The sequence below is a fragment of the Denticeps clupeoides genome, chromosome 2 (assembly GCF_900700375.1).
Source record: "Denticeps clupeoides chromosome 2, fDenClu1.1, whole genome shotgun sequence".
Classification (NCBI taxonomy): domain Eukaryota; kingdom Metazoa; phylum Chordata; class Actinopteri; order Clupeiformes; family Denticipitidae; genus Denticeps; species Denticeps clupeoides.
This window is the reverse complement of record NC_041708.1, coordinates 15,973,777-15,987,642: the sequence shown is the minus strand read 5'-3', so window position 1 is coordinate 15,987,642 and position 13,866 is coordinate 15,973,777. Positions and strand designations below refer to the sequence as shown.

The 13,866-nt window shown below is 39.6% G+C and overlaps 2 protein-coding genes across 3 annotated transcripts in view; both read right to left on the bottom strand.

Moving 5' to 3' along the window:
• The window catches only part of rab44 (RAB44, member RAS oncogene family), a 33,802-nt gene extending 31,624 nt beyond the window's left edge, over positions 1-2,178 (bottom strand). The window contains exon 1 of the mRNA XM_028960738.1: positions 2,010-2,178. The gene's annotated coding sequence lies outside the window, so the exon portion shown is untranslated. The remainder of the gene's footprint in view (positions 1-2,009) is intronic.
• Positions 2,179-2,670: 492 nt separating this feature from the next.
• Positions 2,671-9,237, bottom strand: srsf3a (serine and arginine rich splicing factor 3a). Of its 2 annotated transcripts, none has more exons than XM_028960828.1 (7): positions 9,171-9,237; positions 8,708-8,765; positions 8,087-8,297; positions 7,670-7,804; positions 6,423-6,461; positions 3,152-3,238; positions 2,671-3,072 (listed from the first exon to the last, which is right to left on the bottom strand). In XM_028960828.1, exons 2-7 carry the CDS (start codon positions 8,712-8,714, stop codon positions 3,045-3,047), a joined length of 507 nt encoding a protein of 168 aa, XP_028816661.1. In that variant the 5' UTR covers positions 8,715-8,765; positions 9,171-9,237; the 3' UTR covers positions 2,671-3,044. The 2 variants fall into 2 exon arrangements, with proteins under 2 accessions (XP_028816661.1, XP_028816670.1); XM_028960837.1 differs by having other exon boundaries at positions 9,068-9,203.
• Between the last annotated feature and the right edge of the window lie 4,629 nt (positions 9,238-13,866).

The following is a 13,866-nucleotide window of genomic DNA, read 5'->3' as shown; positions in this document are numbered from 1 at the left end:
TTTTTAGTCATAGAAAGAGTGGCAGCACCCAAAACAACAAACAACAATATCCAAAAAAGGCAGACTAAACTGAAGGCTAGTGGTTAAAGCAGAAATAGGGGTAGTACAACATAAAACAGGTAGTAAGTTGGAGGAAGTTGTGATCTCCCTGTTAAAAAACTCTGGTTTAGGGTTTCCACAAAGGTATTATTTTGGTAGCTGAGTAGTAATTTAATATTTTTTTTATTAATTTATTAATTTTTTATTAATGCTGCAGCACTTCCTTGTTGCTGCATGCACTCTTTGAATGGGTCCTTATCACTCATGCTTAATTGGCACCAGCTTGAAGTGATCAGGACCCATTAATCAGTTGCACCAGCACCTGCGGCCCAGTGGCCCATCCCAATAAAACAAAGTTTAGTGTCACATCCCAATAAAACAAAGATGCATGTAATCACACATATACACATATTATACCTCAAAATCCATAAAATTATGTGTTCTATATTAAGTGCTGAATTTTTGAAGTGTGTGGTCTCATCATATCAAGATCTAAATCACTCTCTAATGCTTACTTAATACTTTAAGACTTAATTATCTGAAAACTACACTACCAAATACCCAAATTTTCTAGAAAGATGTGCTTTGGACTGACAAAAGATTGATGATGGCAGCAAATTTGTACAATTACTGTGGTGAGACCAAATACAGCTCTTAAGAAGTAGAACCATGAACCATACTTGCGGAAACAAGGCTACTTTAGAGTGGATTCAGTGCACCAATCAGCCTGCAGTCAATAACCTTTCTATCAAAATGTGAAGATGATTTAATGAAGGAATCTGTCTGAAATCTATAGTTAATAGAAAATTATAGAATTTCTGTTCAATTCTTTATCAAAAGAGGTTGGAATGTTAAATACACATTATATTTCCAAAAGCATTTGTGATAGAATGGGTCACTTTCAGCATGGTGCTGTGATAAGATGCCAGCAACAGCAATGAATTGGTAGGTCACTTAAAACAACAGAGCAAGGTCAGTGCATGCAATGTGCAAAGGCAATAACTCATAACTTTAAATGGCCTTCAGAAGAGTGTGTAGAGAGCTTAATGAAATGGGTTTCTATGCCTGGATTTGGTGGAGACCTGGAAAACTGTACGTGTCTAAATGCATTGTGCCAAATGTAAAGCTTGGTTTACAGGTTGTATGGTGTATGGTTGGTTTTCAGGGGTTGACCTTAGTTCCAGGAAAAAACATTGAATGCCTCACCATACTAAGATATTTTGAACAATTTTATGCTCACAACTTTGTGGAAACAGTTTGGGAATAAACCTTTCCTGTTCAAACAGGCCTGTGCACCAGCGCTCTAATGTCCATAAAGACATGGATGTTCAAGTTTGGTGTGAAGGAACTTGAATGGCCTGTACAGAGCCAATCCAACAGAACACCTTTGGTATGAAGTAGAGCATATAAGCCTGAGTCAAGCCTTCTTATCCAACATTGTCTGGCCCCACAAATGCTCTTCTGGAAGAATGGTAAAGAACTGCTAAACCTTATGAAAAGCCTTCACAGAAGTCATTCTGCATTATAAATTAATTCTTGTATAAATGCAGGACTTTGTTTATGTGGGAATACATGAGTACTTTTCATATTTAGAATTAAATGAAACAAAACCATAACCACTGAATACACTCACTTCCTCTTGTGATTAAGCAGCAATAAACTATAAAAAACTGTTAAAAAATCTGCATTCAGTTATGAGGCATTTGCTGCTTCCTCCAACCAGTGTATAAACTTTGAACAGCAACAAGCATTTTCTGTTAATACAGCCCACACATTAAATTCAATTTATAATCTGCACTGATCATAAATGTATATATGTGGAATATAAGGAAAATAGTATCTGTCATAGTACTTGATCAAAGATGCTTTTTTATTTCGAAGAAAATAGTAGATGCAGTGGACAATAAATAAGGCAAGCAGCACAACACAGCCCTACATAAACCTTGACACACATTGATACAGTACCTTACCTTAAGTCACAACAAGCTTCAAACCTTCTCCCAGTGTCTTAACAAAGCCTTGTCCCCAAACTGACAGGCTCATCAGTCATGTGCATCTATTAAGCCCTGAGCGGCTAGAAACCATCATCTTGGTTTTGTGTTTCCTGTGCTGTTAACAGCTCTTACTTGCTTGCACGGAAACTGTGAGTAAGCGTGAAGTCAGAAAAAAACTGTTCCTGTTTACTGCAGCAGCAACATTAGAGGATGTTGAATTTTACAGTACCGCTAGATCATCTCTCGCAGCTCCTCTGTTGCAAAGGACTTCCGTGGCATTCAGAGTTTCGGCAGATTGCAGCAAGTGCTGTTGTCTAAAGCCATGTGTTTCAATGAGTGCAACTGTGAGAATGGGGTTTTCAGCCGCCCGTAATGAAGCTCAGGTGACTGTTAATAGCCTTAAAATGTTTTTGCCAGGCTGGCAGCTCAAAATGTTGTAATAAAAAAAAAAAACAGGTTTGACAATCACTGTAAACAGACCACACATCAGTCTGAACAGTAGGATGTGGAGCTTTTGCAGTGGCACAATGGAGCCTTCCACCCTGCTGGCAACACCAGTCTGTTGCATAAACTGGACAAGGCTCAATCCTCTCTCAAGAATTTGGTGCTGAGTTTTGTTTTTAATATATCAAACACATTTACAGTCCAAGAAAAACATTTATTAAGGAAATAAAGTCACAGACAGAATTATAGTAAGCTTATAGTAGCAGATGCAAAAAACCTAAATGACAAAGGAGGTGGACAAAGAAACTCCCAGTGTCCAGGTTTAAAATTATGCTTGGCACCTTGTTGGCTGATAGGTGATGTTTATTGTTTAGAAGATGGACATAAACCATAATGATACTACTGAAGCCTGTCATTCAGCTGAAATTATACCAAGTTGAAAGAATATCTATTAAGGCATTACACACACACACACACAATCGTTCAGTCTCTCTCATTTACTAATATACACACAAAACAGGACTCTGATGAAAAGAACATTCACTTTGTCTTCATCCTGCAACCTTCTCATTTCCCCTCATTGGACCTGGAACGACTGAAAACAACAGCAACATGGGATATAAAAGGTAATCTCAAATCGAATTCTTATTACAAAATCTTATTCTTACTCTTACCTCTTGGACCTGGAGAAGGATCTTGAAGTTTTGCGGTTCCTGTCCTTGGAGATCGATCTCTCTCTCTTCCTATCTTTGGAAGGAGATCTGCAAATGCAAGGGTGATGAGTCATACTTTTCTGAAGACATTTTTCTGCTCAGGTCATACCTGCATTATAAATGACTGAGCTTATTTGTAAAGGATAAAATAGGCTATGATCCATTCTGATGCTGAGAAATACAAAATCATGTATAACAGCTTAAGCAGGTAAATAAGATTTTTTAGTCCACATCCACTTGGATGTGGACTTCTTAAACAGAAGTAGCAGTCTTTGTGGTCATCATTTTTGATACTTCAGTATACTATATTTGTATATTTAAAAATTCTTGAGTCACCTTTTAATAGTTTATGTTACAGCCTTTTTCCAAAATTGATTAAAATCATTTATTCCCTCAGAAGAATTCACACATAACACCTCATAATGACAATGTGTTTACTAACCTAATTTGGAAAGGAACACACCTGTCTATATAAGGTCCCACACTAGACTGTTCATGTCAGAGCACAAACCAAGCATGAAGTCAAATGAGTTGTTTCCCTCACCGACAGGCTGCCACTCACTGGTTCACGTTCAGAACCGCTTGTACCCCCTCAGCGAGGCATCCGCTGAGTCCCACAAACCACCGGCTCTAGTCATAGGGGACTCCATAGTAAGAAACATGAGGATAGCGGCACCAGCAAATAAAATCTTGTGTTTTCCTGGAGCCAGAGTGCCCGACATGCACGCAAATGTAAAAGCACTGGCAAAAAATTGCCTTAGATATTCCAGTATATTGATTCATGTCAGCACTAACGACATCCGGCTACGGCAGTCGGAAATAATTATAGATAATTTTATAGAGATGCTTGAACTGGCTAAAACAATGTCAGATAAATTAATCTGACCTGAGTGCAGCGTTTGACACTATTGATCACACTATTCTCCTTGACAGGTTAGAGAATGTTGTTAGGATTAAGGGAATCCTAACCCTTGTATGGTTCAGATCATATCTGACCGATCGGTATCAGTTTGTGGAAATGAATGGTGATTTGTCTTCATATAGTAAAGTAGAGTTTGGTGTTCCACAAGGTTCTGTCCTAGGTCCATTGCTATTTTCCTTATACATCTTACCTTTAGGTGACGTCATTCACAAACACGGTATTAGCTTTCATTGCTACGCTGATGATACCCAATTGTATTTATCAGCAATGCCAGATGAGAGGCAGCAACTGAACAGAATGGAGAATTGTCTGAAGGACATTAGACAGTGGATGCTCACCAACTTTCTTCTGTTAAACCCGGATAAGAAAGAAGTTCTTGTACTTGGGTATCAAGAAGCCAGAAATAAGATGGCTGACTACATCATAACCTTTCTACATCACAGCCTTTCTATCTCACCAAGTACTGAAGTAAAGGATCTAGGCATCCTCATTGATACTAGGATAGCATTCTTTCACCTTAGAAATATTGCAAAAATAAGAAATATCAACACAATGCACAATGCAGAAAAGCTGGTCCATGCCTTTATCACATCAAGGTTAGATTACTGCAATGCACTACTGTCAGGATGCTCTAGTAGGAGCATGAGTAAACTCCAGCTAGTTCAGAATGCTGCAGCCAGAGTTCTAACTAGAACTAGGAAATTTGACCACATCCCCCCACATCTTACAATCACTGCACTGGCTACCCATCACCTTTAGGATTGACTATAAAATCCTACTTTTTACCAATAAAGCTCTAAATGGTCTCGTCCTGCTGTACCTGAGTGAACTTTTAGTGATTTAAGACCCTCCACGTCCCCTGCAATCAACGTGTGCGGGGTCACTACTGGTACCCAAAGTACAGAAGGTCACAGCTGGAAGCAGATCCTTCTCATAAAGTTGTGGAACAGCGTCCGGGACTCAGACACAGTCTCAGTGTTTAAATCTAAACTGAAAGCACAACTGTTTTCTCTGGCCTTCTGTTAAAGTCCCATACACTGTTTGTTCTCTCCGAGACACTGAATAAAGTGAACAGACTACTGGCACAGCGCACAGACTCCAGTGAAGGGACCAGCAGATAAATCCTGGTTCCTGGCAAGTGCCAAATGAGGACTACAGAGGGTCACCACAGCCCCCACCACCATAACAACTAAAGCTTCGGGATTTTCAAATGGACCAGTAGCATCATCATGGACACGAAATGTACACCATGACACTGGACTACATTTTAGACTTCTCCACCTCTACAACTGTTGGCCTTTTTCTCTTATTGGACAAGCCCAAACCCTGCACTGACACCATTTGCAGGCTCACTCTACCCTGGAAGGGTGTCCCTCTCTGTATCACTCCTTCCCAATTGTTTTTGTGTGGAGTTTTTCCTTGTGTGCAGAAGGGTGGCTATATAAGAAATAAATGTTGTCCGTAGACCACTGAAAGTAGCCTAGTGGGTAACAAGACCCAGGTTCAAATCCTACTTACTACCATTGTGTCCCAGAGCAAGACACTTGACCCTAAATTGCTCCAGGGGGTCTGTCCCTGTAACTACTGATTGTAAGTCGCTCTGGATAAGGGCGTCTGATAAATGCTGTAAATATAAATGCACAAATCTTTGGATGGTTACAGAAAATATTTCTGCTGCTTTGATCCATCTGTAAGTGGAAGATGTTCAAAACCACCAGGATTCTTTTTTTAATTTTTACATTTTTTTTATAGCTAGCCGGCCACCTACCTACCTACCTACCTACCTACGGGGGGAGGAGGGTTTTAGTCAGGCAGGTGACCAAGAACCTGATGGTTCTTGGGGCAGTGTTCCCCCCGATAGCTGGCCAACCACCTATCGGGGGGGAGGAGGGCTTTAGTCAGGCAGGTGACCAAGAACCTGATGGTTCGTGGGGCAGTGTTGGCCTAGCGGTTAAGGAAGCGGCCCCTGCCTGTGCTCCAACAGTTCCCATCCAACCTGATGACGCTGGAATAGGTGTGGCAAGCTTGTGGCATCATATTCAAAAAGACTTGAGGCTGTAATTGCTGCCAAAGGTGCATTGACAAAAGCAAAGGCTGTGAATACTGCACAATACAGCATATACATTTTATGGGGTGTTGTGTGTAGAATTGTGTAGAAAAACTCCATACAATCCATTTTGGAATAAGGCTGTAATACAACAACATGAACAAAATGTGAAAGTGATTTACTGTGAATACTTTCCAGATTTACTGTAAAAGCCACAACTTATGTGAAGTTTCAACAAGACACCTGGTGGTGGTGTCGCTTACCTACTACGGCTGCGACTGAAACTCCTCCTCTTTGGCGAGCTACAGTGATGGTAATGTTGAAAAACAAATAGAAAATGTTACAGACATTGTAAGCAATCCTCAGTTCTCTGCTACCTGAGGGAGGCAGGACATCCATTTTATTGTTGCCAGAGAGAAATGTCATCTACATCTGTCCTGTCACCTACACCTCAGACCATCGCCTGAAGCAGTACTTCTGTGATCAGGTTCAGTAAATCCTGTGAACAGGTTCGGTTTCAAAGAGGAGTGCAACAAACTACCAGACTGTGGGCAGACCCAGTATTATTCAATTCTGTCAATCTAACATGACATTCCATTAGAGGGGAATATTCTTTTGGTTAAACAACTAGTACTTCACACAAAATAGTTAGACCTGTTTTAAATTGATTAAAAATATGGGATCAAAATAAAAAAAAAACAGAACTTACGAGTTTTGGGATTTTCAACAACCTATAGTGGATATGATGCAAGAAGCCTGCTCTGACCATCAGATGGGTAGAATTTGTGGCAGAAATGTCAGAGCGCTGCTACTGTTAATTTTGTTGACTGGGATGAGTGGGCAGGCCTGTATAAGTTGCCTGACTGGTAAGCTGAGGGCTGCAGGCTGTGAAGACATTTTGGGGAAGCTACAACGCTGATTGGCTGAGGCTGCTGTGAATTTGAGGGCGCCCCGTTTGCAGGTTAACGTTGGAGAAGGAAGAGGAGGAAGAGGGATGCTCAGGAGACGATGGCGATAGGCCATGCTTGGGTCATGTGAGCTGATTTCGGGACACAGCGGTCAGCAGTCACATGATGGGAGACTAGTTGAGGGTGAAGAGGCATGATGATGTCTCTGTAAGGGGGGGTATTTTCATTAATATATACAGATTCAAAACAAAAAATAAGAAAACAACAAATACAAGATGAATCTCACACCCATGTCTGCTGCACTTAACACCAGGCGATGAATAGTAATGACTATAATCATGGATTATACTGCAGTGAATGTGTGATAAGGCCATGATATGGGGCATTCCAGAAAATACGCTGACAAATTTGTTACAACCGGAAACTTCAATCAATTTGATGAAGTAACTGAAGTTTTTCTGGACACTTTGATTCTGGCCAATAGTTCACTTTCAAAAGATGTTCCATATCAGGTCAGAACTGGCTGGCTAATTTGTTTCAGGTATGTTAGCCCAGTCTATGGACCCAGAAGTGACAAGAAACATAAAGACAAAAGATGTTACCGTTTTCGGGGGGGTGGACTACGGCGCCTGTAGTCATCCCGTGGACGCCGGCCCCAAGATGGCGGCGGTCCTCTGTTCCTGGAGCGTTTCTCCCCATTGGACATCTCAACTCTTACACGGCAACCACACAGTGTCCTAAAAAAAAGTGCCCACTGCAATTCAGGCCAAGCCCACGAAAGCTCATTTTTAATCTTTACATCTCCATTGTGATTTTGGGATACGGTGACAGCGTTCACAAAAAAGGTGAAAAGGAGCAAACCTCCACATGTGCTGCATGCAGGGACAAGTGACGAAATAAATGATATGAGGAATGATATTAGTCTAAAATAATATCTTCCATTTAATGAACTTAAGATCAATTGAATGCATAACTATATATACTGTAACTATAACTTTATATAGTGAAATTATTTTCACCTCCCATCCAGCTCCCTCACAGCATCGGTGGCATCTCTGGGGTCCTCAAACTCCACAAAGGCAAAGCCAGGGGGGTTTCGGGCCACCCAGACACTGCGTAGGGGGCCATAATAACCAAATGCCCTTTCCAGCTCAGTTTTATTCCCACTGTTTCCAAGATTGCCAACATAGACTTTGCAGTCCAGTGGACAATCTCTGTGCACGGTGGGATCTAGAACAAACAAGAACAAAAGAAAAATCACACATAATGAACAGGTTTAACATTTCCAGAAAAATTGGGGAAAAGGATAAGCCAAAACAATCTTAAGCTGCTTCCAAAATAACAATATAAATGCCAACACAACACAAACAGGTGATGTGCAGTGTTGTTAATAAAATGCACATAATAATAATAATAATAATAAAAGTTGCTAAGTCTCATGTATCTGCTGAGACTGATGCTAAAATCTTGGATCTCTTTCAAGAGCTGGCTAGTTTCGGGGTGACTAGTGAGGTTACAAACGACTAAAAACGCACATGAGTATGGGCCTGAGTAGACATTATGTCTCGCACTCCAGCAAACTAAGCAAAGTTGGCAACCCTGCATTAAAGGCCCTGGCTTCAGCCCATACACACACTCACCTCCCATGATGCTCTAGGGTACACACAAATGTGCACTACTGACACCGCAACCTCCCACCTGCACACATAAACAGCATATACAAATAAAAATGTTCCACTTTCATTGCTTGTATTTATTTACTGATTGACACTGTGCTTTTCGCAGGAAGTGTCAGTAAAACCGCTGCCACTGTTGGTAAGAGTCTGCAGACCATATATCTGATTCAAAAGATAAAAAAAAGATTAAAAAAGACGCCCATCTGATGAAAAAAAAAAAAAAAACAGATTACGATGAATTACATGAAGTATGATTTAAACATGTCACAATCGTGTTAGCAGCACACACATCCAGACCAAAGCTAACTAACTAACGCTGCTAACCTGCCATCTCAGCTACAGTGTAGGTTATTTTTCCGAGAATATTACTGTACATGGACGCCACAGAACCGCACCCAGTTGCTCAGAATACACAACACCACCTCACCGTGCAGTCCGGTACTGACAGCGACGCTATAGGTGTGCCTTACTGCGCATGCGCCTGCAGTTCACGAGGCGCCGGGCGCATGTTGCCAGACCTTGATAGAAATTTACCTCAAACGTTTTAGAATATTTTTGGATAGGGAAAATACTATAAAGACTAATTTATTACTACCTATAGGGAGTGTGAAGCATCAATTGAAATGTATATGTATCTGACATGAGTAGTGTAGTCTGATATTGTTTTATTATTTTACAAACTTTCTTCTACTTCTACTCCTCTCTCGCCACATCCATTAACACAGTACTAGGCCTGGCATCTCCATCCTCAGCGTTAACGGCATCGATTTTTTTTTGGTCAGGAAGCTGGGGTGGGGTGGTAGTAGCCTAGTGGGTAACACAGTCGCCTATGAACCAGAAGACCCAGGTTCAAATCCCACTTACTACCATTGTGTCCCTGAGCAAGACACTTAACCCTAAGTTGCTCCAGGGGGACTGTCCCCTGAAACTACTGATTGTAAGTCGCTCTGGATAAACTACTGATTGTAAGTCGTCTGATAAATGCCGTAAATGTAAATGTGAGCTCTCAGAACAGCACTACTACACTGCCCTCTAGTGCTCCAGTTCAGATACTGCGATGGAGGAGATTGTGTCTGTATCTCATATTAGAAAATCTGTTGAATGTATGCAGCTCATCTTCTAATGGAAAAGTTTGCCCACATATAGGCTTTGTTTGATGAAGGGTCTTTTGAGGCAGAGGTGGCCTAGTGGGTAAGGAAACAGGCCCGTAATCGCAAGGTTGACGGTTCGTGTCTTGAAACCCCAAGGTTCCACTGAGCAAAGAACCGTCCCCCACGGCACCTGTCAAGGCTGGCCACTGCTCACAACTAAATTCAATTTTTATTTATTTCTAAAGAATTCACTAGGTGGAAATTTGATAAGTTATAATTGAGTAAAATGAATATTAAAAGTAGATTTATGGTTACAGTACAGTACTGTACATTTAAAGTATAATACTCGATTCATTATGTTTTTAGAGCACAGGAACAAATATTTAAAAGCAAAGATATAAGGTTAATGTGAAGTTTGGCAGAACTTTCAATGCTGTAATGTGGCTTGGTTGTTTTGGACAAAATCAATCCTTACATAAATCATATCACAAATTGGGTGATTCTTGATCTCCTGGTGGAATACTTTTCAGCAGGCCTCTTATAACTGTGCATGTCCAAAATATTCCACTTGCAGGTTATTCTACAATGATAGAATGATAAGGATGCATGGTATGGCACCATATAAAATATGTTTGTGGGAATTATTTAAGAAAACATTAATATTCCAATGACCACAAATAAAAACATGTTCAAAGGTATTTTATTGCGATAAAAAAAACCCACATAATAAACTGGTAATAAAGATTTTCCTTTGCAAATGATCTAAATATTTTTTTTGGTTTATTACATTTGATGAGTGTGTGTTTGGATGGCACAGAAGGTTTGGATGCCACATATACTAAATACATATTTAGCTAAAATTCCTTCATTGCCCATCTTATGTAGGGATTGTCTGTGACTACTTCACATTCTTTTTTTTTGGAGAACCCAACTGCTAAATAAAATTCCGAAATGAAACTTAGTTAATGTACATGTTTTACTAAGGAAACTGCATCATGTATCCATGCTAGAGTCTTGTGTACATAATTACAAACAGTATGAATTAGTACATATGTTAATGTATGTGGAAAGAGACGGGGGAGGGGTGGGTTCATGTTAGGTTGCTCAGTCATCAGGAAGTGAACAAGAACAGCATGTGCTGTGCTAATCTGAAAAAAAAAAAACACTGTTCTGCGTGGTAGCAGACAGCCAAAAACATCACATATACTGAAAGAGATACAGAATGCAGACTAATACATATTTCTTTAGTCAAATGAGAACACTGATACATGAAACAAACTCAGAATAAGACAAGAGGGCAACACACATTTGCCCAGTGGGACGAAAATAAGGCCGAACAGGATAATGCTCTTTGTTCATGTACTAGATGTGAGTTACGCAATGCAGAATCAGCTTTAGCCTAATCCTTTCTGTGCTGAACTTTTGCCCTATCAGGGGCTGGATGGGAAAGTGGACTGGCTGACACAGGCAGAGTTATGTCAGAACTAATATGGTAGATAGACCACTTTATGCCACTGCTGCCAGAGTTACTGGGATAAATGGGATCATCACACATTTTAAGACATCAGAACAACCAACAGTTCTACTAGATACAGATTACATTCATACACACATTACTTCTCAAAGTGCAGTAATAACAAACATATTTTATTTTATTCAATCGATCACTGTAAAAAGGCATGGCTTTAATGTCTTATTGGATTGCACTCTAATTAAATAGAATTAGGTATTAGGTATAGAATTAGGACCTTCATATTAAACACGTATGTTATGCATAAAAACCCTCTGGTTGTAGTTGTAATAATAAAATGTATTGTCATATAAGTGACTTGTTTTCAGATATTATTTTGTGCCTAAATATAAAAACCTTAAATCAAATTTGAATGAGTTATTACATATAATGCCATTTTTCTGCAGTTGTCAGAAGTAGACAACATTAGCTACATATCTCACCACCAGCACCCTAGGAAGCACGCAGATGCTCGAGGGGACATCCAAACGCTGGTGGTCATCTTGGTCGCCCACTCATTTTAGGTTTTGCCCTCTGTGCAGCTCGAAATTAATTTTCTTTGACCATTCTTTTGGATATTTCTTGCCTCATCCTCTGACAGCCCAAATGCCAATGTAAACTCTCGCCTGGCCCCGTTCTCCCTCACCTGCTATGTCCTTCTGGTATTTCAAAGGCCGACACTTTGTGTCTTCCCCACTTCCAGTCTCCCCTCCAGGCTATGCACCTGCACGTGTGCCCCCAGACCCTTGCCACGACAGTACATGGCTTAAAAAGCAAGCTGGACTAGTTAATTGATTGGGTTTGTTTGATTGCACTCTATCAATTAGTGAAACATGGGACGTCTAAGAAAGCAAAGAAGGATAATTTGGAAACAACTGCATTTGATTAGCAAGGTACTGTCCTGGGTGCAGAGGAAATTTTGCTGTGTATCACAATGACAAAAACAATCACTTTCACTTTCAGTTCTTCCAAGGTTAAAAAAAGCAGGCTACTAAAACCACATGGTCAAGGTATATTCAACCAAATTTAACTTTCAGTCGATGTATACAGGTAGGTTTTCATTTAACCATTTTTGAGTTTTGAAAGTCTAAAACCTGTGCACCAAAAACCCAGAATAACCATGAGATTTCTACCCATATGTATGCAACTGTATTTGAATGCCCCCACTGCCCCCACTCCCCTCTTCAGCTCCACAAACGTTCTGAACTCTAACACACACAAACTGACCATGCACCAGTCACTCTGTGCAGCTCTGGTCTGCCAACTACCTCACTTGTCACTTCGTCACTTTAAACTTACCTCTGTTGCACTATTGGTTTTGCACTCTCCACCATGTGCCCTTATTTGTATATGGTGTTTTTAAAATTGTCTATTGTGTTTATTTTTTTTTTTTTATTGTATTTATACTTTGTATTCAATGTTACTGTTACTGTTTTTGTATTTAATGTTACTTGTATGGGTCAGAGAGTAACGTAATTTCAATTCTCTGCATGTCCTGTACATGTGGCAGAATTGACAATAAAGCTGACTTGACTTGACTTGACTTGAATACATAAGATGTGCACTTCAGTGAGATGATAGCAAGTGGAAACATTACTAAGTCAAATTTACCCTTCCATACTTAAAAAAATGAACGAGTTAAGGAACACAACTATGAGTTTGATGTGCTGACTTGGCCTTTAAATTCTCCTGCTTGAAATCCAGTTCAGCATCTGGATCTGCTACCTCAGCACTTACAGAACTTACTACATCCAGATATCACAGTATACCTTCAGAGATCTAGTGGACCGCAAAACCTGGTCACACTCAATACTACATAAGATGGCCATAATGTAATGCATATTTTATGCATAATGGTGCATATTTATAGTGGTCTATATACTGAGAACAGTTTCTGTTTTTTGTCATTTTTTATAGTAAAATACACACTAAAATACTAAAATACACAACACGCAGTACAGTACTGTACATTTAAAGTAGAATACTTGATTAATGATGTTTAAAACAAAAGATATAAGGTTATTTTGAAGTTTGGCAGCACTTTCAATGCTGTAATGTGGCTTGGTTGTTTGGGTCAAAATCAATCCTAACATAAATCATATCACAAATCGGGTGATTCCTGATCTCCTGGTGGAATACTTTTCAGCAGGCCTCTTATAACTGTGCATGTCTGACATGATCCACTTGCAGGTTATTCTACAATGATAGAATGATAAGGATGTATGGTAATATAACATATGTTTGTGGATATTATGTTAGAGAACATTAATATTCCAATGGCCACAAATAAAAACATGTTCAAAGGTATTTTATGCCGATTAAAACAAACATAACAATAAAATAAGATGTTAAAATAATTTAGTTGCATTTCAGTTCCTTTATGTAACAAATAAGAATTATAATGTACCTATATAGGCTAGAATTTTAAGTAGTTTAAATAGTCAAAGATAAATATCAACACATACATAGACCTTCCCCAAGGTGTAGTAAACATATGTAGCATTCACATGAGGTTTCCTCAT